The sequence below is a fragment of the Eptatretus burgeri genome, chromosome 3 (assembly GCF_056783735.1).
Source record: "Eptatretus burgeri isolate ZD-2024b chromosome 3, Ebu_testis_v1, whole genome shotgun sequence".
Classification (NCBI taxonomy): Eukaryota; Metazoa; Chordata; class Myxini; order Myxiniformes; family Myxinidae; genus Eptatretus; species Eptatretus burgeri.
In genome coordinates, this window is record NC_140963.1 from 71286620 (window position 1) to 71313123 (window position 26504).

Here is a 26504-nt window from a genome sequence, read left to right on the forward strand (position 1 = left end):
TGTTCGATGTTCTTTTCGGCTAATTTTTTTTTCTCATTCCCACGATGAACTATTTTTTTTGTTTCAGTTTTTAAAGTATTCAAAACGACTTGGACAAATGCATAATGTACTAGTAATGAACACAGAACGCTTAGATAACTTATAGATAAGTCATACCAACGATTGATTAGCGTGTTTTAGGCATCCACAACCTATGCCCAACGATAGTCTAACGTATGCATAGCGTGGCAGCGTTCCTCGACGATTACGTGAGGTTTTCTATTCATCGGCTGCAACTTCACTTTTAATAAATGCCTGTCACTCGCCTCTTGTTTTTGGACGCTGGTGCTCGGCAATTGAAATCATTTTCATTGAACGAGTTAAATTGCTTCCACAGCACTGCAGTCACGGCACCAACAGCAGCAGGCTCAGTGCCAGCCTCATGCCAGGCTCAAGCGGATCCCTGTAGAAGGTGTACTGCTTGGTTATCCTTGGACCCACTCTGGCGAGCAGCTCGTCGAACATCGCTGGGGGCATTCGCAGGAAGTTGGTGAAGGATGCATGGTCCTCGTTCCGGAATTCCACCATGAGCTGGTCATATATGCCGTAATGGTGTCGCCTCCCAATCCATGGTCTGACCCAGTTCCTTCTCCTCCGTTCACGTCTTCTTCTCCCGGCTCTATTGGCACGCAACTGGTGCAGTGTCAACTCGATGAGGTCATGTTGATGTTCGAGGACAGGTACGTATTGTCGTCTCAGCCTTGTCGTATCCTTCATCTCTCGGAATGACATGGACATGTACTCACCACGAAGTCTAAAAAAACAGACGGGTTCTTCCTGCGAAGCCCCTTTTTATTCCCCTAATCCCCTAATCAATTCCCATAATATCAATTTTTTCCAATAATATCAATTCCCCTAATCGCTGCCAATACGCCATTATACGGTATCTGTAAGTTCGAAACGCGTTCAGTAAGTTCAGTGGTCGTCCTGAAGACGTCAAATACGTCTACATACGTATTTGTGCATAGGACATGCTTTACAAATAATTCTCAAGTACGTTACTCATAGGTTATAAATAAGTCACGGGTACCTTAAACATTACTTTGACGTGTTTCGACGTATGAGGAACTTTCAAGTAACGTGTTGCGAAGTGTGAACAACGTTCGTGTAGCGTGCTTACAAAACGTTACTCATAGGTTAGAAATAAGTTTCGGGTACGCTAAACATTACTTCGACGTGTTTTGACTTGTGAGTTCCTTACAAGTAACGTGTGTCGACGTGTATCAACGATCGCATAACGTGCCTACAACTTATGGCCAGCGTAGCGGAATGTGTGAGTCATACGCCGGCATACATTGTAAAATTTCAAGCATGCAAAAATTTGAGGACAACCCAAAAGTACAACGTTTAAAGCCAGTGTACTACGACGTATGGCAGTGTTTTTCAGCGTGCTCTTAACGTATGCAAAACGTACCCATAACGTATTTGACGTGTGCCAGCGTTTTAGACAAATTTTTCATAAATCGGCATACGCTGGCTAAATTGTCAAGGTGTGACAGCGGCTTAAGGTACACCCACTTCGTGTCATCTGCAAGACCACTTGTGTTGTGGTGATTATATCATTGCCCTCAGCAAGATCACTTGCATTGTGGCAATGTTTGCAATACCAGTTTTTGTGCCAAGGACCACTTGTGATGTGGCACCATTTTTAATGTCAATATGTGCACCAGACTCTTTACTTATCTTCATTTGCGTTGCAGATCCTGGAGTAGGGTGGAGTGTAAATAATGTAAATGTTTAAGCCCACCTGGATATGTGTTATATATATATAGTAAAATAATTTCGTATATTAAATATGTGCGTCTGTATGAGTCTGATAGATAATTAAACAACACATTCAGTTTTTCTTATTATTTTTCTTTATTATTTTGGGGATCATGGATGGAAATTAAAAATGTTACACTCAAGGGATCTATCTTTAAACTGTACTAGAGAGAACTATACCTGCTATGTGTACACAATGGAGACAGACTCGGGGACGAGTCTGGTATGGGGAAGGAGTAGTGTGACAGTATTGAAACTGGCCCCCATGGGCCAGTAGAACATCCAAGACACGTAGAACTCCCCAGAATTCGTCATACCGATAGTGTGGGTGCAGATATAGAGCCCCGCCCATTGTAGAGAGGGAAACAGGGCAGATGCGTTGTGTGGGTTGAGATAGTTCTTCCTTCTTTTCAATTATCTTCCAACATAACATTATAAATATACATATATTTAAACATCCATCCATATACAGACCTATGGGAAATCCAAAGATGATCAATGGCATCTCCAAAAGAAGAAAAGTTGATTCAAGGAAATAAAAATCATAAAGATAAAAATTTGGTCTGCTAATTTTGGTTGCCAGCTTAATTACCTGACATCCCTCTCAAAAATAACTTCCCAATGCCAATATTCATTGAGTCACTGGAATCAAAAGGCTGGATCCTATGAAACATAGTTTAATATTCCAAAGTCTAGACTATGCAATGCATGTAAACCATCAAAGAAAGATGAAGAAAAACAAGAGAAAGTGAAAAACACTTCCATTCTTCACAAAAGGAGGTGAAGTGTATTTTTTTTCATGGTCAAGGCTCGTGGAAGAGTACAGAATAAAATAATAGTATGAAAGATCACTGCTGTTTCCAAAACATTTTCCTCTCCAAATTTGCAATTATTACTTGTCATAAAATTCAATTAGGAGAGTTATAAGACCCATCAGGGCCATCAAATGAAATTTGAAACAGGTTTTAAATATTATAGAAAGAATTTGAAGTGGGTCACTTTTCCCCAGAGAAAGACAAAAACATCCATGAATGTCATTGCTAGTTTTTTTCAATATCCTCAAGTTCTGCCAACTTTTTCATGGAATGTGCAGTATGACTGACACACACACACACACACACACACACACACACACACACACACACACACACACACACACACACACACACACACACACACACACACACACACACACACACACACACACACACACACACACACACACACACACACACACACACACACCACCATCATACATCATTTTAATAATGTTCTTACAAGTTGCAAAGATTTTTTGTTGGCTTTAAAGGTTGGAGGCAGGGCCACATCAATGATGGTCATCCTTCGAGAAATGTCATTATCCTTTGGTTGATACCTGAAAACAAACAAGAAAGTGGGTTTATTTAGTTTTTTTGTATATACAAATTCACAGTTCATGGAAGAGCAAGAACACAGAACAGAATAGAAAAGAATAGAACAGATGGTGGGACATGCATTGGGGGAAGCAGAAGCGTACATATATATATATATATATATATATATATATATATATATATATATATATATATATATATATATGAAGCAGGTCACGTTTTAGGCATCTAATTTTAGTCACGTCACGTCACATATCTTCTTCTTCTTCTTTCGGCTGCTCCCGTTCGGGGTCGCCACAGCGGATCATCCGTATGATCCGCATTGTGATTTGGCACATGTTTTACGCCGGATGCCCTTCCTGACGCAACCCTGGTCGCCTCTTACGACACAGGGATATGGTACACCTATTTTAACCGGGGTATACACCGGCCCAGTACACTGGTACTCACTTCGCCGACCTCGGAAGGATGACAGGCTGAGTCAACCCCCTGGTGTATTAATTCAGTGGCCCAACGGGGCTTGAACTCAGGACCTTTTGGATCCCAAGCTGCTGCCCTTACCACTGCGCCAACACCAGGCTCAGTCTTCTGTGAAGAGCCTGGTGTTATAGCCTGGTGTTGGCGCAGTGGTTATGGCAGCGGCTTGGGATCCAAAAGGTCCTGAGTTCAAGAGCCCCGTTGGGCCACTGAATTAATACACCAGGGGGTTGACTCAGCCTGTCATCCTTCCGAGGTCGGCGAAATGAGTACCATTATACTGGGCCGGTGTATACCCCGGTTAAAATAGGTGTACCATATCCCTGTGTCATAAGAGCCGACCAGGGTTGCGTCAGGAAGGGCATCCGGCGTAAAACATGTGCCAAATCACTGTGCGGATCATACGGATGATCCGCTGTGGCGACCCCTAACGGGAGCAGCCGAAAGAAGAAGAAGAAGATATATAAATATATATATATATATATATATATATATATATATATATATATATATATATATATATATATATATATATATATATATATATATACATACTAGTAAAGGTGCCCGTCTTGGACGGGCGTCACTGGCAACATATGGTAAAAGACAGATAGCATGAATGTATTTGAAACAATATATTATATCATTTTTATCCATTGATTATCATTCAGGTTTTCCCCTTCGACTGTCCCGCATTAGCTCCACTTTGATGACATTACCACGTAGTTTAGTGACTACACAACGTGTACCATTCGTGAATTCCGGAGGATCCATAAAGCGCATTAAAATTACAGGGCACCCTACTTTAAAGTGATCCAAAAGGCCGGATCAGTTTCGTGTACATATTCAGATCTTGGAGATTTTACCTAGCCCGATCAGTTTCGTCTACATATTCATATCTTGTAGATTTTAGCTCATTCTGAAACTGTTAACAGCATGTCGATGGGATGGTTCTGTGATTTTCTACGGTAGTAAACAGAAGTACGACTTCAGCCTGTACGCCACTATGCGGAGACCCGAGGACCTAGTATTTCACAACAAACTAAAAACTCACAAAATTTGAAGATATTTTAAACAAACAATTTATTATAATATCAATTAAATATCATTTTTATCCATCGAAAACATGAATTGTTCTGTACAGCTATAGTTGTTCTCCTGGGATCTGCGCATCCATCCACGACCTATGTTCTAATGAAGTGCAGTAGGAATAATAAAAACAGCATTGTGCGGGAGTGTAGGTAATCTCTCCAAAGCTCTCGGAAAGCCTTAAAATGCATCACGATTGGTTTGATTGTGAACAGATATATGGACGGACGGACATCGAGACCGGTTTTATTAGGTAATCATGAAGGTACCGCTTGATATTACGCATTGAAATAGAGATATGAATACTCAAGTGAGTTTATTATATGTCTATGATTGATAGCTTATTGACAGCTCAATAACATGAGCAATTTACTATGGCGTATAGTGATTAATAATAACATACTCCACAAAAGGTTTTACGAACACATCTTCGTGGTCCTCTACAAAATGGGAAGCATTTTTATTTCTTTTTTGTGCAATAATTCCTCCCATTTTGCAAATGGAGAACACGAACTGTTTAACTACCATAATCATCAAAACGAATTTTGAGGGGCCTCTGAAGGAAGACAATAATATCATTACTATATATGTCAAAGCTTGTTTCATTTCATGCAGTAACAAAAATCTGATGGTGGAACAAAAAAAGGGGCGTGCCGAAATATTAATATAGATAATAATAATAAGATTTAACTACCATAATCATCGAAACAAATTTTGAGGGGCCTCTTAAGGAAGACAATAATATCATTACTATATATGTCAAAGCTTGTTTCATTTCATGCAGTAACAAAAATCTGATGGTGGAACAAAGAAAGGGGCGTGCCGGAATATTAATATTATATAAATATATATATGTATATATATATATATATATATATATATATATATATATATATATATATATATATATATATATATATATATATATATTGTTACGAATTTGGGAATTCGATCGCACACAACATTCAGGTTCCTTTAGTCAGTTATATCAATAAGTGCTTGTTCCCGAGATAGTTCACCTTCCATTGTTTAATGGGGAGAAATCGATTAAGTGCACTGCGAGATTCAATTTAATAGTTAGGGAGTGATCATAACACAATGGAGACGCCCCTCCCCCTCTTCTGTGAAGAGGAAGAAGAGCCCTCCCGTCCCGTGATTCATGACGTCAACAACTCCCTCCCACCCGTGGTTCAGCGGGGGATGGAGCACGAGTACATGAGTCACGCCGGAAGCGGGGGAGGGGGCCGATAAGAATAAAGAAGAGATCCTCTGCTTTGTTCGGGCTGGTTGTTCAGTAGAGCTTCGGCTTCTGCTTGGCTCGGGTTAGGGTTGAGGCTTTTAGTAAGCTTTTTGCTTGGGCTTGGCTTTTAGCAGGCCTTTGGGTTCTGCTTGGCGAGGGTTGAAACTTTTGGTTCAGTGAGCTTCGGTTCTGCTTGGTGAGGTGGAGGCTTTTTGGAGAGCTTTTTGCTTCGGCTTGGCTTTTCAGCAAACCTTCGGGTTCTGCTTGGCTCGGTTCGCTTTTTGGGCTCTGGCTTGGTTCGTCGAAGAGAGTCGGCTTTGTTTATCGGGAGAGAGTTGAGCTGGTTGCTCGGCTCAGAGTTCTTGGTTCGTGTTGTGAGAGGCTTTGTTCATCGGAAGAGAGTTGAGCTGGTTGCTCGGCTGGCTCTTCTTGGTTCGTGGAGCTCTTTGTTCTCCGCTTGGTTCCCGGCTTGGTGCGACTCATCGGCCTCATCTTGGAGGTGGTTCTTCGAGATAGCGACGCATCGACGGGAAGCATCGGCGCCTCGTCTCACCAGCACGTGTTCGGAAGCACGAGAGGATTCGCTGGAGCTCGGGAAGGATCACGGCGATTGGATCCAGCTCGCTCTCGCTGGAGCCCGGGTCCGAACAGCTTGAAGACCACACGAGGTGGAGAGGTTCGAGATCGGTTCTGAGTTTCAGCTCATCTGTCCTCCGAGCTGGATTCCGTTATTAAAAGCATCAACCACCATTTCTTGGTTGTGTGTGTGTGTGTGTGTGTGTGTGTGTGTGTGTGTGTGTGTGTGTGTGTGTGTGTGTGTGTGTGTGTGTGTGCACGTGTGTCCGTCTAATAAGTAGGAAACTGTTTCGTGCTTTGTGTGCTGTAAATTATTGCATTGCTTTTCGTATAGTCGGTATATTTCTGCTCTTACGTGCTTCCCTAGTGTCCCATTATTATTAATAAATACCCCAATTGTTAAATGTTTTCAGCTCGTAGCGTCGATTCTTTCATTGACTGAGAATTTCGTGTGTTGGTAGTTAGAAAGCCGTTGGTTTGCTGTAAAAGGGGGACATTCAGACCGACGGTTCTCGGCGATTAAGCCGCTCGGAATCGCGCACGGGACAGGCTCGCATAAGCGGCTTGTTTCGTACGAGTTCCGTCGAGGGTGGGATACCCTGGTAGTTGGATCACGTGGGTATTTAGGTAAATTGAAGTTGGCAATCGACCCTACCCCACGTGGTCTGCCCATTGGCGTATTTCAGTTCTTGCACAAGGACCCGTCGGTTTCGGAGTTATCTGGGCGGCGATCTATATTCCGGGCGATCGGTCGGGCCGACTCGACTTGCGGCTCCGTAAGAGCGGTCGGCTCGCGGCCGAACACCGGCACCGTAACAATATATATATATATATATATATATATATATATATATATATATATATGTATATGTATATGTATATGTATATGTATATGTATATGTATATGTATATGTATATGTATATGTACATGTATATGTATATATATATATATATATACATATATATATATACACACACACATACATATACAGTAGACTAGGCGCAAGTCGGCAGCGTGTAACTCGTCACTTCGCCTAAGTCGGCAGCGTCAAAAAGTCCCGAATTTATCTAATGTTAAATAGACTTACAGACTTTGAATAAAGTCTGTAAGTCTTCATCTCTAAGCCGTCACTTCGTCTAAGTCGTCAGATGTCCGTTCCCGCGTTATGCAAACTCAAGTAAACTCCCACACCTAACTCGTCACACGGAACTGCTGCTTCGTGAGAAGCCCGATTTCATGGAATCGTGATGCACGGCTATTTATAACTGCGCTGCGTTCAGCACAGTCAGCGCGCCGTCCCACATGCATCTGAAGAGGTATACAGGCTGCGCAATGCAGTCTCTGGTGAAGGAGTAAAGGATCGATCGAGCTTAGTGTTGAAGTCCGATCATGGTTTTTTATTGGCTTGTTTTGTACATCACCACACTCACTTTCACATAGGTATTGAGTGGTAGTCATCACGATGACTGCGTGTCATGTAATTTTTCGATGGTATACGAGTTTTCATTCCATATGAAAACTCATTCTACATTCATTCCAATGAATGAATTCTAACAGCGTTTCATTCCACATTTGTCTATGGTCATATACCATCACCGATGGTATATGAGTTGTCTTACAGTTGTTCATTATCTTTACTTTTGATAAAGTGATTCATGAATTCCATCTTTGCTTGATCACTTTCCAACTAACCAATGAACCCCCACCTATGCCCCGAGGATTGTGTTTCCTTTTTGGTACAATAGCCGGCTTAGAGATTGTTGCGCCCTCTCACACGTACGTGTCCAGGCCACGCGCAACTTCATCCTTCACCCCACAGTCATCATGAATGTTCGCAAACGCGTAAGTCGTCACATGTCTCAGTCGTAACTTTTTTCTCGGTCCCGATGGTGACGACTTACGCCAAGTCTACTGTATGTGTAATATAAAAAAATGACCGTTTTTACAGCCATTTTTCCCTGCTGTGCAGGGGTTTGGCTTTTTTATTTTCTTGATATGAGGCAATGTTTTATGGCCGGATGCCCTTCCTGACGCCAACCCTGGTCGCCTCTTACGACACACAGGGATATGGCACACCTATTCTAACCGGGGCATACACCGGAACCAGTACACTGGCACTCATTTCGCCGACCTCGGATGGATGACAGGCTGAGTCAACCCCCTGGTGTTAATTCAGCAGCCAACAGGGCTTGAACTCAGGACCCTGGGATCCCAAGCCGCCACCCTAACCACTAAGCCAACACCAGGCTTGTCTACTGTATGTTTGTTTGTATTTATATATATATATATATATATATATATATATATATATATATATATATATATATATATATATATATATTGTTGTGGTTACCAAATTCGCAAACCACCATTCAGGTCCCTTAGGTGAGGTATCTCGGTAAGTACATGTGTAGTTAGGTCCAAACCCGTTGTCTAGTGGGAATACATGTCATTTATGCGAGCTGCGACTCTTCAGGATAGCCGTTTTTCTTTCACTATCTTTATTTTGGACCAACCGCCATGATTACCACCACAACCACAACATCAACCACCAACCACAACGCCGCTTCACCACAACCGCCACGACCCTCACGTCACACCTCGCAACCGTAGCATCGCCACCGTTCTTGCCCCGCTGTGGGTACCGGTGTTGGACTCGTGCAGGGCGCACGTCGAACAGCGTGTACAAAATCACGGATTTTGTGCTTCAAAAACGGATCAAAAACGACACACGCCCACTTTTTGCCGTCCAATCGGTGAGCGAGAGGCGATTTGGCCCCGCCTCCAGAACGATCGATATATGCAAATTTGTGGATCAAAAAGCCTTCACGCCCACTTTTTCTCGGGCCAATGGGGAGCGAGGTGAAAGTTCGAAGGGAGGGGGTAAAAGGCGAAGCTACGGGGGGATAAAAGGACGGTGTTCGTCAGTCAGCAGAAGAGAACGAGAAGGAGTCGGAGGGTGGAGAGTCAAGTGTGGAAGTCTGGAGCCCGAAGCCTGCAGTAGCTGGAGAAGCTGAAGAGAGTCGCGAAGGGGAGAGTCGATCGGAGAGTCCAACGAGGAGAGCCCAAAGAGGAGTCCAGAGTCGGAGGGTCCAGAGGCGGAGAGGCGGCAGCGGCGAAGGCAGACGAGGGGGTGCTCGCGTCGGTGCCAGGAGCTGCACGCCCGAGGGAGGCCGGCAGCGCGACCTGGCCGAGGTGGAGACGCACACCAGGGATAATAAAGTTCCTCGATACCCCGAGCATCAGCAACCCCCTCCTGTTTCCCCCCGCGCTGAGATAGTGCGACCAAGGGGGCCCCGTTCCCACCCCCTGCCAGGCACTGTCCGCGAGGCCCGTGGAGTGAGGCGCCATCGCCGCTCCGCGTCTCATCACCAGACGGGTAGGCGCGACCCGGTCTCGGCCTCAGGCCCGCCTCATCCTTGAGGGTATTCTTTCCTTGGTTTTGGGTATGTGTTGTCGGCGCCGTCTGTGAAGTAGAATTGTATAAGTGTTGCCGTGTGCTCGGTAGTCGGTATTAGCTCTGCATTGTGTTTTCACTTTTACATTTGCTTTTTGTGTAAATTGCATTGTGTCTTTTCTGTGTGCTTTTGGTGGAATTGAATGTGTGCTTCCCGTGTGCCGCGAATAAATGTGCTTTATTGTTGAACTGTTTCCCGCTTCGCTTCGTCATTTCTTTCTTTGAATCCTCATCTTGCTTCACGTAAAGGGTTGGTAGTGGGCTGAGATACGCCCGATAATTAATCGAACCGTCGAGGTCGACGATAACACCGCTCGGTTATCCCGATAGTACGGAACGGGTCGCTTAAGTGGCCCGTGTCCGAAGTCGACCTGCGGCGAGGTGCGATCGCCCGGTCTACCCTCCGCGTGGGTACTTAGGTAGGTCGAATTTGGCGAGCAACCCTATCCCACGCGGGGGCTGATTGGCTCGATCGCGGTGAGACCGAAAGGTCCACCCGTGACTGGTTCCCGGCGTTAGTCCGAGAGGGTCACGACTGGATTGTCCGTCCGGTGGGCGACGTGCCGCGATTCGAGTTACGTGGCCGTCGCACGCCGGCGGGCGCGAATACCGCAACAATATATATATATGAGCCTGGTGTGGCTCAGTGGTTAAGGCGGTGGCTTGGGATCCTTGGGGTCCTGCGTTCGAGCCCCGCTGGCTGCTGAGTTAGCATCAGGGGGGTTGACTTAGCCTGTCATCGTTCCAAAGGTCGGCAAAATGAGCACCAGTATACTGGTAATTATCCTTGCAGGGTCGAAGGCGACTTAAGGGTTGGCGTCAGGAAGGGCATCCGGCCATAAAAACATTGCCAAAAGAAAGGGTACCATGATTGGAGCCTGCAAAAAGCTGACCCCTGCTCAGGGATAAAGGCTTTCAAATGGTGTGATGATGATATGTATATATATATATATATATATATATATATATATATATATATATATATATATATATATATATATATATATGTGTATCTTCTTCTTCTTTCGGCTGCTCCCGTGAGGGGTCGCCACAGCGGATCATCTGTATGATCCGCACAGTGATTTGGCACATGTTTTACGCCGGATGCCCTTCCTGACGCAACCCTGGTCGCCTCTTACGACACAGGGATAAGGTACACCTATTTTAAGCGGGGTATACACCGGCCCAGTATACTGGTACTCATTTCACCGACCTCGGAAGGATGACAGGCTGAGTCAACCCCCTGGTGTATTCATTCAGTGGCCCAACGGGGCTTGAACTCAGGACCTCTTGGATCCCAAGCCGCTGTCCGAACCACTGCGCCAACACCAGGCTCATATATATATATATATATATATATATATATATATATATATATATATATATATATATATATATATATATATATATATATATATATATATTGTTGTAGATTTCCGCCATGTTCGGCGTGCAGATGGCCGCTTCAGCCCAATCGCGGTCGTGCGCCCACCATAGGTGACAATCCAGTCGTGACTTTCCGGACCAACCGCGAAATCCAGTCACGGATGCCTTAACGCATCATAAACCAGTCAATACTCTGTCCACGCGCTACAGGGTCGATTGCCGAATTGTCGATTTACCTAACTATTCACGTGGACAGAAATACCGAGAGTTTATATCTCGACGGGACTTCTACAAAAACGAGCCACTTAAGCGTGCTCGTTCCGTATGCGAAGCCAAGCGGTTTGATATCGCCAATTCCCGTCAGACCAGACTCACTTTTATCGGCTTTAAAAGCCAGTTAATTCCCGATACTTGCCGTGGCAGTCAATGCAGGGAAAATGACACAAACGAGCAGGTTGACATTCAAACAATGGGGCATTTATTTACAGTAGGCATGCGGTCAATGAATGGGGATAGGGGACAAGACACGAACAAAAACCGACAGCCGGGTATTAGAAATGCAAGTATATACAGGCACTTATACAATTCACGACTTACTGGACTGGTGCCACGAACACACACACACCCACACAAATGATCGGACCAGCTGGTCTTTATTAAGCCCTATCTCGGACCTGCCCGCCTCATGCAGTCTTCAAGGACCAGGTCCCTGGGTCCTACTGGACCCCCAGCACGATCCGGATGGTCCAAGCGAGCGAAGTCGGCAGGGCGAAGGCTGGTGGGAGAAGAGCCTCCGTGCACACTTTCCAGAACTCCTGCGTGACCAGAACAACAGGAGGACCAGCCGCGAAGGACGACGGGAGGACCACGCCCGGAGAACGACAAGAAGCTTGAAGCTCGGAGAAGCTCAAAGAAGCTGGTAGAAGCTAGTAGAATCTGGTAGAAAAAGCTCGTGTCAGCTAGTGTAAACTGGGTTTCCGTCCCTCTCTTCCCTTTTTATTTCTCTCTGGCGTGCCTCGCTTCCGCGTGACTCATCCACTGTCGGTGGGGGCTGCCGCATTCCATTCCCCCCCCCGAGCTGCTTTTATGCCCATATTAGGTAAGGAATTCGGACCGTGGATGCAGGCTAAACACGCCCGCACTCTAGCGAGCGCGTGGAGAATGCCGGGAGCAGAGGGTTTGGTGGTAGGGGCTTCACCTTTCACCGACTAAGCACGCGGGGGATGCCGTGTTCCGCAGCATGTCCGCAACCAACGGAAATTTTGCGGCTGACGTTGAAGATGAGGTTTTCCTAAAATAAATCGCAGCGCAGAACATCTATAAAACACGTACTTACCGAGATAACTACTCTATAGGAACCTGAATGGTGTTCTGTGAATTTCCATAACCACAATATATATATATATATATATATATATATATATATATATATATATATATATATATATATATATATATATATATATATATACATACAGTCATCCCCCGTTTATCACGGGGGTTACGTTCCAAACCCCCCCCCCCCCGCGAGAAGTGAAAATCCGCGATGAATGGACGCCTCCCCAAAAAATGACTTTTTTATAAACGTGGTGTATAAACACGATTGGGTTTGATTTATATCGAGTGCATAATAAACGCTGGGTGGTGTATAAACACGATTCGGTTTGATTTATATCGAGTAATTATTAAATGCTCGGTGGTGTGTAAACACGATTCGGTTTGATTTATATCGAGTGAATATTAAACGCTGGGCGGTGTGTAAACACGATTGGGTTTTATTTATAGAGTGATTATTAAACGCTGGGCGGTGTATAAACACAATTGGGTTTGATTTATATCGAGTGATTATTAAACGCTGGACGGTCTTTAAACACGATTGGGATTTATTTACATCGAGTGAATATAAACCTTCCTCTGGCGTTTCGGTTCCTTGCCAGAAGCTTTAGAAGGTGCAAGGTGTTTGGGTGGCATCGTGGGGCTTGGAGAAAAAAACGGAGAAAATATTCGAAGTTCAGAAGCGAAACTTTGTCTCGTGCGTTGTGTGACTGGTCGAGCGCCACGCGTTATAATTTATTGCTTAAATAATTTATATTTTATATATTATTACCGCGATGTACCGGGGGAATCTGCAGAAAAAATTAGTTAGGTTCCAAGGGAAAAACCGTGATGAAGCAGGGGCGCGATAGGAGAACCGCGATATAGCGGGGGATTACTGTATATGTACATATATATGTATATGTATATGTATATGTATGTATATATACATATATATATATATATATATATATATGTATATATATATATGTGTGAATATACCATTTGTTAAACTACTTCCCTTGATCTTTCCATGCTGAAAGAGACGCAGAGATCGTACAAATTCCTTTTGCCCTGAAGAGTGCAGCACGAAAAGCTTCGGTCACGATGTCATGTTTATTTGCATATATATATATATATATATATATATATATATATATATATATATATATATATATATATATATATATATATATATATATATATATATACACATACACATACACACACACAGTGGGCAGAATAAGTATTTAATACACTGCCGATTTTGCAGGTTTTCCCACTTACAAAGCACCGAGAGGTCTGTAATTTTTATCATAGGTACACTTCAACTGTGAAAGACGGAATCTAAAACAAAAATCCTGAAAATCACATTGTATGATTTTTAAATAATTAATTTGCATTTTATTGCTTGAAATTAGTATTTGATACATCAGAAAAACAGAACTTAATATTTGGCAGAGAAACCTTTGTTTGCAATTACAGAGATCAGATGTTTCCTGTAGTTCTTAACCAGGTTTGCACAGACTGCAGCAGGGATTTTGGCCCACTCCTCCATACAGATCTTCTCCAGATCCTTCAGGTTTCGGGGCTGTCGCTGGGCAACACAGACTTTCAGCTCCCTCCAAAGATTTTCTATTGGGTTCAGGTCTGGAGACTGGCTCAGCCACTCCAGGACCTTGAGATGCTTCTTACGGAGCCACTCATTAGTTGCCCTGGCTGTGTGTTTCGGGTCGTTGTCATGCTGGAAGACCCAGCCATGCCCCATCTTCAATGCTCTTGTTGAGGGAAGGAGATTGTTAGCCAAGATCTCACGATACATGGCCCCATCCATCCTTTCCTCAATATGGTGCAGTCGTCCTGTCCCCTTTGCAGAAAAGCATCCCCAAAGAATGATGTTTCCACCACCATGCTTCACGGTTGGGATGGTGTTCTTGGGGTTGTACTCATCCTTCTTCTTCCTCCAAACACGGCAAGTGGAGTTTCAACCAAAAAGCTCGATTTTGGTCTCATCAGACCACATGACCTTCTCCCATTCCTCCTCTGGATCATCCAGATGGTCATTGGTAAACTTCAGACGGGCCTGGACATGCGCTGGCTTGAGCAGAGGGACCTTGCGTGCACTGCAGGATTTAAATCCATGACGGCATAGTGTGTTACTTTTGGTTTTCTTTGATACTGTGGTCCCAGCTCTCTTCAGGTCATTGACCAGGACCTGCCGTGTAGTTCTGGGCTGATCCCTCACCTCTCATGATCGTTGAGGCTCCACGCGGTGAGATCTTGCATGGAGCCCCAGACTGAGGGAGAATGACTGTTATCTTGAACTTCTTCCATTTTCTAATAATTGTGCCAACAGTTGTTGCCTTCTCACCAAGCTGCTTGCCTATTGTCCTGAAGCCCATCCCAGCCTTGTGCAAGTCTACAATTTTGTACCTGATGTGCTTAGACAGCTCTCTGGTCTTGCCCAATGTGTAGAGGTTGGAGTCTGATTGATTGAGTGTGGACAGCTGTCTTTTATGCAGATAACGAGTTCAAACAGGTGCAGTTAATCCAGGTAATTAGTGGAGAATGGGAGGGCTTCTTAAAGACAAAACTAACAGGTCTGTGAGAGCCGAAATTCTTCCTGGTTGGTGGGTAATCAAATACTTATTTAATGCAATAAAATGCAAATTAATTATTTTAAAATGATAAAATGTGATTTTCAGGATTTTTGTTTTAGATTTCGTCTTTCACAGTTGAAGTGTACCTATGATAAAAATTACAGACTTCTACGTGCTTTGTAAGTGGAAAAACCTGCAAAATCGACAGTGTATCAAATACTTGTTCTCCCCACTGTATATATATATATATATATATATATATATATATATATATATATATATATATATATATATATATATATATATATATATATATATATATATATATATATATATATATATATATATGCAAGAAGTCATGGACTTAGGGTGGCTGGTTCATGGTTTCAGCGCCCGCAAGCTCATCGCTGGACTTGGTATTCCAACGCTGGCGGTGTGGCAAAGGAGATTGACCATGTCCTCATTGACGGTCGTTGGAGGATGATCCAGAACTGCAGGGTCTACCGGAGTGCTCAGTTCCTCAATACTGACCACAGGCTTGTTGTAGCAACTCTAAAGCTGCACCTTAAATCCTGGAGAATGGTACCATCCCAGCCTAGGCTGGATGTTGCCAAGCTCAGGGATGAGAGAGTAGCTGAGGAGTTTGCGAACAGGCTGAGTGGACACTTGGGGGGTCTGGGTGCTTTGGGGGGTCCTGAAGAGTTGTGGAGCGCCTTCAAGACCACCGTCCTTGATGTTGCCGGTGGATGCCTTGGAGTTCACCGCAGGGCAAAGAAGAATTTTGTCTCTCAAGGGACACTGGATACCATTGACCAGAGTCGCAGGGCCAGGCTGAATGGCAGAGCTGAGCTGTTCAGGGAGCTGAGGCGTAAAACTGTACGTGCACTGAGGGTGGACAAGGAGGCCTATGTGCGAGGAATCTGTGAGGGGGTAGAGCATCACCTGTGGACAGGTGATTCTCGTCCCGCTTACAGGGGAATTCGCGCATTACGTTCATCCAAGCCCATCCCTCGGAGCACTGCAGTTCGAGCAGAGAGTGGTAGGCTCTTGACAGAGGAGTCTGAAGTGAAGGCCCGCTGGGCCGGTTACTTTGAGCGGTTGTACCAGGCTGATCCCCCAGCTGTCGAGTTGGACGTCAAGGGTGTTACAATCCCTGTTGCTGACCCTCTAATCAACTGTGGTCCACCATCGCTTGTGGAAACACGAGCTGCGGTGAACCAGTTGAAACGGGGCAAAGCTCCAGGGATCTGTGGCATCCATGCTGAACTTCTCAAGGCTGGTGGAAATGCTGCACTCGCGTCGTTGCATGCAGTTTTGTGCTCTGCCTGGAACACAGGCATCATCCCAACTGACTGGAAGAGGGGCCTTGTTGTCCCTCTCTGGAAAGGGAAGGGTGATCGCCAAGACTGCAACAACTACCGAGGGGTGACGCTGCTCTCAGTGCCGGGCAAGGTCTTTGCTCGGATAATTCTTGATAGGGTTCGCCACCATCTGCTTGAGCACCAGCGTCCAGAGCAGTCAGGCTTTACGCCAAAGAGGTCAACGATTGACCGTATCCTTGCTCTTCGTGTCCTCACTGAACGCAGACGAGAGTTTCGGCAGGGGCTGCTTGCAGCCTATGTTGATCTCTGTAAAGCGTTCGATTCAGTGAATCGGGATGTCCTCTGGAGGATTCTTGGTCTTCGTGGGGTGCCACCGAAACTGATCGATCTGATGTCTGAACTCTACTCTGGTACTGAGAGTGCTGTGAAGTGTGGTGGTACCGCCTCTGACTTATTTCCAGTTGTTACTGGAGTTCGTCAGGGATGTGTACTTGCCCCCACACTTTTCAGCACTTGTATGGACTGGATTTTTGGGAGGATGTCGGAGAGATCAAGTTGCGGTGCATCGTTTGGCAATGTCAAGATCTCGGACCTTGATTTTGCAGATGATGCAGTCATCTTTGCGGAGACTTTAGACATCCTCTTGGGGGCCCTCGAGGTGCTGAATGAGGAGTCGGAGCCGTTGGGATTACGGATTTCTTGGGTCAAAACAAAGATCCAGGCTTTCGGTGACATCTTGGATGCTGCTGTCCTGTCTGTGTCTGTTTGTGGTGAGGATGTTGAGGTCGTGGATAGATTCACTTACCTTGGCAGTGATATTCATGTCTCCGCAGGTTGTGAGCCGGAGGTCAATAGACGTCTGGGTCGGGCCTGGGGAGTCATGGATTCACTGGATCATGGGGTGTGGCGCTGCCGGTACCTGTGCGGGAGGACGAAAGTCCGAGTCTTCAGGTCCTTGGTACTTCCAGTCTTGCTCTATGGGTGCGAGACTTGGACTTTGACCAAGGATCTGAGACGGAGACTTAATTCCTTTGGTACCAGGTCTCTTCGGAGAATCCTTGGCTATCGCTGGTCGGATTTTGTGTCCAACGAGCGGTTGCTGAGAGAGACTCGGATGAGATTTGTTACCTGCATAGTCCGTGAGCGTCAGCTGCGGCTGTATGGACATGTGGCTCGTTTTCCTGACGCTGATCCTGCTCACCAGATTCTCTCAGCGAGGGAGTCTCATGAGTGGAGGAGGCCAGTGGGCCGACCACGTGCCTCATGGTTGCAGCAGGTTGACCATCATCTCAAGGAGATGGGGATGGGCCTGGCATCTGCCTGGGGGATGGCCAGACGGAGGCCCCTGGAGTACCGGCGGAAAGTGGACGCAGCGACGCGCTGTTCTGGCACATGCTCCCATACCTGACCTGACCTGATATATATATATATATATATATATATACATATATATATATATATACATATACATATACATATACATATACATACATATATATATATATATATATATATATATATATATATATATATATATATGCCTGGTGTTGGCGTAGTGGTTAAGGTAGCGGCTTGGGATCCAAAAGGTTCTGAGTTCAAGCCCCGTTAGCAGCTTGTATTAATACACACCAGGAGGTTGACTCAGCCTGTCATCCTTCCGAGGTCGGCGAAGTGAGTACCAGTGTACTGGGCCCGGTGTATGCCCCGGTTAGAATAGGTGTACCATATCCCTGTGTCGTAAGAGGCGACCAGGGTTGCGTCAAGAAGGGCATCCGGCGTAAAAAAAACCTGCGCCAAATCATTACGCAGATCATAATGGATGATCCGCTGTGGCGACCCCTAGCGGGAGCAGCCGAAAGAAGATCTGTGTGTATATATATATATATATATATATATATATATATATATATATATATATATATATATATATATATATATATATATATATATATATATATATATATATATATATATATCAAAACGAAAAGCCCGGTGAGGCGGTGAAGTCATGAAGCCCTCCGTGAAGACTATAATCAGAGATGCCAACTTTTGGAAATCAGAATTAGGGAGGATTTGCAACCGACACCAAATAATGTGCGCGAAGCGCACATCTCGAGCGCGGAGCGCTCGACCCTTGCGGCGGGGTCCAGGGCCCGCCTTAGGGCCCTGGAAGCTCTGGGGTTCTAGACGCTCTCTAGTGCCCTCTGAGCCCTATTTTGGAGCATTTAACATGTTAAGAATTCCCACTTTTTGAACAAAAAAAGGGGAAAATTGTGCACTTTTTAATGTTACATGTAAGTAGGGTAAGAATACTGATTCTGGCTCACTTTTCCCCATGTAAATGAATGGGGGATTTTCAGCGATTCATATTTTTTTTCCCTAAAAATAAATCCCCTTTTTATCCCAAGGTATATTTATTTGTCTCCCCTTTTAACTTGGAGGTTGAACCTCATTGAATTGAACACCTGGGGGTTGAACAGCTCACTCATTGAACCTATAAAGATTTGTTCATTCTCAAATTCCTTCAATAGTTTAATTTTCTTTGCACAATAATCCCCATCTAAAATATTGACAAACAAAACATTTGAATCTTTATATTTTTTAAGATACCCCATTTGTGCCATTACGAAATGATAAACTTCTCTTAATGCTCTTGTTTGACCACCTCCTGAGCCACAGGTTATTTTTTGTTAAGCCCCGCCCACTTTTCTTTAAGCCCCGCCCACTTTTGTTAAGCCCCGCCCACTTTCCACAAGGTATTCAATAAGCCCCGCCCACTTTTCTTTAAGCCCCGCCCACTTTTGCTAAGCCCCGCCCACTTTTGTTAAGCTCTGCCCACTTTTCATAAGGTATTTTCTTTAAGCCCCGCCCACTTTTGCTAAGCCCCGCCCACTTTTGTTAAGCTCCGCCCACTTTTCATAAGGTATTTTTTCTAAGCCACGCCCACTTTTCCTAAGCCCCGCCCACTTTTGCTAAGCTCCGCCCACTTTTCATGAGGTATTTTTCTAAGCCACGCCCACTTTTCCTAAGCCCCGCCCACTTTTGCTAAGCTCCGCCCACTTTTCATAAGGTATTTTTTCTAAACCCCGCCCACTTTTCCTAAGCCCCGCCCACTTTTGCTAAGCCCCGCCCACTCTTACATCATTTCCAGTTCATCTCTGACTCACAAAGAAATCACTAGAAAATTACAGGATGTTATGGTTTTGAAAAATTTCCCAATGAAGGCTTGCCTAGGCTTGCCCAGGGAATTTCCAAAGGAAACCACACCCACCAGTCTTTCTCTATAAAAGCTTCAAACCCAGGCTCCATTTTAAACATTTGTTTTTGCTGGCAATGGTGTTTTGTGTGCTTGTCTCGAACTCTCTGTCTTCTATGGAACTAAACCTTCAAGTTGATGAACTGGATTCAAACCTCTTATCTATTGAGGTAAGAATTTTTATTTTCCTATTTTCAAACTTTGATTGAAGCATACTCATTTAATAATTAAACAACTTAATTAATACATTATTATTTTCTCTCACAGGAAATTGTGACTGAAATACGAAATGAAAATACTGCTTTTGCTACAACTTGGGGTAAATTGTTGGCTTGGTTGAAGACCTTATGAGCGACCAAGACCTTGAGTGGGATGACTTTGGTGTTCCTTGGAACTCTCTGTCTTGTATGGAACTAAACCTTCAAGTTGATGAACTGGATTCAAACCTCTTATCTATTGAGGTAAGATTTTTTATTTTCCTATTTTCAAACTTTGATTGAAGCATACTCATTTAATAATTAAATAACTTAATTAATACATTATTATTTTCTCTCACAGGAAATTGTGACTGAAATACGAAATGAAAATACTGCTTTTGCTACAACTTGGGGCGAAATTGTTGGCTTGGTTGAAGACCTTATGAGCGACCAAGACCCACAGAACGAGTTCGTCCTTGATGACCCAACCAAAGAGTTATACCTTGGAGACCAGCAAAATCCTGAAAAAGAGTTTTACAGCAATAGTACTCATTGTGAGTTATCAAGACAATACCCACTGAACAAGTTATACCTTGATGAGCCAGAATACAAGTTTTACCTTGGAGACTCACAAATTTTGAAAAAATCAAGAAATGAGTTCTGCCTTGATGGTTTAAATAACTACCTTGGAGACTCAGGAAAAGGGTTCTTCCAAGATGGTTCTAAATATGGGGCCTACCTTGGAGACTCACAAATTTTGAAAAAATCAGTAAATGAGTTCTGCCTTGATGGTTTAAATAACTACCTTGGAGACTCAGGAAAAGGGTTCTGCCAAGATGGTTCTAAATATGGGTCCTACCTTGGAGACTCACAAATTTTGAAAAAATCAGTAAATGAGTTATCCTTAAGAGACTTTGTAAGTTGGTTTTACTTTGAATACTTGAAATGTGGGTTCTGGATTGATAACTCACAATGTGATACATATCTTGGAAACTCAACGGGAATGTGGTTATACCTTGAAGACTTGGAAAGTTGGGTTTATGTTGGACACTTGAAACTTTTTTGGGGGCTTTTATTTATTTATTTATTTATTTATTATTATTATTATTTTATTTATTTATATTTTGGAGACTTTTGGAGTTGCTATCACTCTTTGGGATCTAAACCTATCGATGTAATTCTTTGTCGGATGGTGCTTGATGGGAGCAAGATCAAGAAAGTTCTGGGAAGAAAGTGCAGGCTTACTCCCCCTTTCTACGTCATCAAACCTGAAAGCCTTAAAAGACAGAATTGGAAGAAGAAAAAAAAAACGTAAAAATATATATATATATATAGGTGGAAATCTCATTTTGAAAAAGACATTGTGTTGGGCGAGGATTGAGTTAGGGTTGAGATTTTGAATGTGAGGGTTGGGACACACACACATACACATCAACAAACAAAAGTTAAGCCTTGACTATTCAGTTGAGGATTCTGTGTTTGGGGTTCACAGATCTAAGAACGTCCACCCCTTGACACACATTATATACTGTTATACACCTCGGACTTGGCCCTCGAGTGTCCACAACGGTGTATAGTAGGAGGGAGTGAAGCGCCAACCTATTGCTCCCATTGCACACACACACACACACAAACAAAAGTTAAGCCTTGACTATTCAGTTGAGGATTCTGTGTTTGGGGTTCACAGATCTAAGAACGTCCCCCTTGACACACATTATATACTGTTATACACCTCGGACTTGGCCCTCGAGTGTCCACAAAGGTGTATTATCTGCTTAGTTTTGTCTTTTGTAATTCCTGTGAATAAAATGAACCTAAAATCTCTTCCCCTTCCAAATCATATATTTTATAAGTCCAAGGAACTGTATCTATTACATCAACAATTTTAAAAAGTTCTTTCGTCCATCGTTCAGTAAAACCCTTTTCAAAATGAGATTTCCACCTATATATTCTTACGATATCACCAACTTTGAACTTAGGTTTTCTGACATTAATCTCTTTTTCATATTTTAATTTTGTAAATGTTTCTGATGGCTTCATATTCGTTGACGTGTGAATCGTGTCATTATACTTATCCACAATATCCTGAATAAAAGATGACCATTGTTGTGAACCGAGTTGTGTGAATTTTTTATATAGTCTCTCTTTTAAGGTACGATTAAAACGTTCAACAACAACTGCCTTCCCTTCATTAAAGGTACTGTATAATGTAATACTGTTATTTTTTAGAAAATTCATAAATGTCTTGTTATAAAACTCTCTACCCTCATCAGTCCACAATTTCTTAGGTTTTCTCTTACTTTTATTAAATATCTGTTGAAAAGCTAACATAAGAGTATTACCTGTTTTGTTTTTAAAGGGACAACCCACGCATATCTACTCCTCAAATCAATAACGGTTAAAGCATACTTGTACCCCTTATCATTATTGAGTTCAATCAAATCAGCAGACCAGATATAATCAACTTCCTTGGAATAAACTTTCCTTCTCTGAAACTTTGTGAATATTGGTTTATGTAATTCATCAGCTAATTGCTCTTCAGTCTTAATGGCATCATTAGAGCCTATAAGTTTTTTGAATTTCCAAGTCCAAGTTTCAATTTAGCACTAATCATCTTCTTCACGATGAACCTATCAACTTTTTCTCTCAAGGTTGGATTTTGTATCAGAGACAAATTATACAACATTTCTCTATCGGCTTCATGCTTTTCTTCCAACGTTGTGGTATTCCCATAATCAATATCGTGTCTCATGCACACTTCATCAACTCTATTGATTGGTTTACTCCAGGATTTAGGATTGTTTGCCTCATCTAATCTTTTATCCAAGTTTGTGCCTGGACCACAGAAAGAATACCCTGGAAGATGTAATTCCCCTGGTATTCCAGTAGTTGTAAATTTACTTCCTGATAAAAACTTTTGTATATCTCCTCCGAGTTTGTGTTTGGAGATAAATTGATTTTTTTTTGAACCACACACCGAACATATACCTTTTTGTATAACCCTGTTATTTTTACTTTTAATATATGAAATATTTTTAGTATTAGTTTTCTTTTTACATTTGAGACAATAACATTTATTTATGAGAAAAATTTCTGCAGAGTGCAAAAACCTTTTTAGTTTCCAACATGCACATTTGAATCTTAATTTTTAAAACATAAAGAATCCTTAGAAATGCCTTCACTCTCTCCTCCATTTATTTAAGAAAAAACTTGAATTAAAATGAATAGCTTGACGATGCTAATAGTTTTGTTGAAAGTATTGCAAATAGACTTGTTAATTCTTTGTATTCCTTCCTGGTGGGATAAGTTATTTTCTTTAATACCTCTATTCTTTTTTGAATCTCACTGGTTTCCATATTTTGATATTTATTCATTCTCTCTCTTTCCTCCCTCTCTCTCTTCTCTCTTTCCTCCCTCTCTCTATTCTCTCTTTCCTCCTTCTCTCTCTTCTCCTTTTCCTCCTTCTCTCTCTTCTCTCTTTCCTCCCTCTCTCTATTCTCCCTCTCTCTATTCTCTCTTTCCTCCTTCTCTCTCTCCTCCTCCTCCTTTTCCTCCTCTTCCCTCTCTTCTTCAACTCCTTCCTCATCCCTTACTATACTTGAATCGTTTACACCCCATAGAATATTATACATATATTCATCAGGATTTCTTGTTATTCCTGTATCCAAAATAATTTTTTTTACAACAGGAAACCAATAAAATTTCTTTTGAATTTCTAAAAGAGCCTTACCTTTTCTTAACCTTATAATTTTTTCATTATTTAACATTCTAATTAAATCTAAAGTTGTTGGTTTATCAACATCAGCATAATGCCAATCTTTTATTGAAAATACCTCATTCTTATGTTGTAGAACATATTTATTAAAATACCGAATACCCTTTTCTTGAAGGTATGCTTGGACACAGAAATGATAATTTTCTTGAAGCCTTCTTGCTGTCATTTATGTATTAGAAATATATGTTAGAATAATATTATGGCACGAAACACCTCCCCATCTTCCCATAGTTAAATCATTTTGTATTTCCTTACTTATTATATATAATCCTGTTTTTTCTGTTTTCATGAGATAAACAAGGGCAAAACCATTATTATATTTACCCTTATTAAATTCTTTTATTTGTTGTTTACTAATCGTGGCTCCACAAAACTCATTCTCGATACCAAGTGGATAATATTCTTCCTTACGAGACTGATTTAATTGTTCCAGGTCTTCGAGGTTAATTTTAAATGACCAATTATACCCTAAATCATTCATATCATACCCCCATTGTTCTATTCTCATACAAACGATACGCCCTTCTTTATAAAAATTTATTTTAATTCGAACTGTGAATTCTGTATGACCTGGAGATAATATCAACACTTCTGTATCTTTAGAATACACAGCCGTTTTATTTAAGTATATATATTGTGATAAATCGCTTAATCTCACCAAGTCATTCGCGTCAGTCGGGCTTGGATAATTTTTTAATTTATAAGCATTTTTCATGTTAATATTTTTGTTTATATTATATTTATATCGTTCAGCCTGTGCCTTTGTATAATAATTTGATAAATCAATATCCAGTTCTTGAGATACACCAAAGATAGAACCATCTTTACCAACATAAGTCATTTATATTAGATTAAAAATAATATCATAAAATTTTTTATTTTTGTTGAGTTGAAATAACACATATAGACATAATTGACCACAACACTTGGAATTTAATTCTTGGACTTGAAATGTTTGATAAACACCATTCTGTAAGAATTTTATGACTTCAACAGGTGGTGGAAGACCAAAACTATCAAAATAATATTTGTCTTGACTATTAAAAATACAAACCCAATGAGAACCGTTCCCATCATTATCTTCTAAGTTCATAATAATATTCTTTGTATGTTTCGACACATTTGTTAATTCATCTCTCATACAAATAACCACATTATGAATTTTTAATTTCTTACAATATTTGGCAAGTTGTAAATTTGATGTTGTATTCTTTCCAAATTCTTTCAACCACTCATCAATGCTCATTTATTTATTAGAAAGATATAATCCATTACCTCTTTTCGTTAATTTTACACCTGCTTGTGCTATAGAAGAAAGCATATCTCCAACTAACAATCTCGCTTTATCAGGCAGACCTTCAAGTTTTTCAGCAAAATCTACAATTACACCACTTCCACTAATTTGTTTCTCCAACTCTTTGTTATGTCTTTCCAATTCTTTTTGAGCCTGGAGTTGAGCCTTCCTTTCGTTGGCAGTTTTGACCGCTGTTGAAATACCACCCGTCAATGCTCCAACCGCACTTAAACCAGCAAATAAAGGAATTAGAAATGGGAGAAATCCTCCACTCGTCTCTCTTATTGAATATTTTTTCAACATTGGTTTTGTCATTTTAATTTTAAGTGAGCCAGTGTCATTCAAGATTTTAACCTGTTCTCTTGTGAGCAAAACATCAATTCTTACTGCTCCTTTTCTCTGAATTGTATTAACGTTAATCGTACAAGGCTTTTGATTTTGAACACAAGATGATAGTTTATGAAGATTGATTTGATTAACATATACCCCAGTTGGTACTTTGTCACTCATTTATTTAACAAAAAAATTATGTGAGACTAATCATCACACCATTATCTGTATTAATCTGCAATTCTGTTTCTTCCAAAAGCAAACAATATGTATCAACTTCTTCACTCTCTCCTCTTTCAATGTATAGGGAAGTATCCACTCGATTAGACTTTATAGTTTCTTTTTGAGCGCTCAGGTCAAACGTATAGATTGTATACAAACTTTTAAATGCTGTCATATCCAAAATAGGTTCTTTATTTCCATTACTTTCACACACCTTTTGGTAAGACTTGTATGCTTCAGCAAAATCATTTTTTTCCCAATTAATTTCCAATCTATCTCGTGGATAAAATGTTCCATCTAGAGAAACGCGAAGTTGTTTCACCTTAGCATTATCACTCAATGCATTATTCTTATCAGTCGCAGTATCACCATCTGGCTTTTTAAAAATCATCCACAGATATCGTGGCTTTCCTTCCAGAACACCCAAATTCCACGTGTAAGTAGTTTGATTGAGTTTAACGTGTTGACATCTTCTTTTGAGGTATGATACACTGAGTGGTTTCTTTGAGTTAAGTCTTCGATTCAACATCTCTTCTGTTTTAAGATTAGGAGTATATTCACTGATATACCAACTCATCTCCTCAATTACAAATTTATTCTGATCACCAAAAGCATTACCAACACCAAAAAGCAATCTATTTTCATTATCATTCCTTTGTAGTTGAAATCTAATTTTAAGACCATACAGAACTTTATCATAATCACAAAATCCAAATATACCTTTAAGAGGAACTGCCACAGTAAAACTATTTTCTGCTTTTGTATCATCATTATACATTCCTTTCCTTTGAA

The 26504-nt window shown here is 41.8% G+C and overlaps 1 protein-coding gene across 4 annotated transcripts in view; it reads right to left on the reverse strand.

Moving 5' to 3' along the window:
• The window catches only part of LOC147030159 (complement C3-like), a 741443-nt gene that overhangs the window by 155694 nt on the left and 559245 nt on the right, over nucleotides 1-26504 (reverse strand). For all 4 annotated transcript variants that reach the window (XM_085873916.1, XM_085873917.1, XM_085873918.1 and 1 more), the window contains one exon: nucleotides 3082-3178. In XM_085873916.1, the coding sequence (XP_085730042.1) occupies nucleotides 3082-3178 (97 nt within the window). The remainder of the gene's footprint in view (nucleotides 1-3081; nucleotides 3179-26504) is intronic.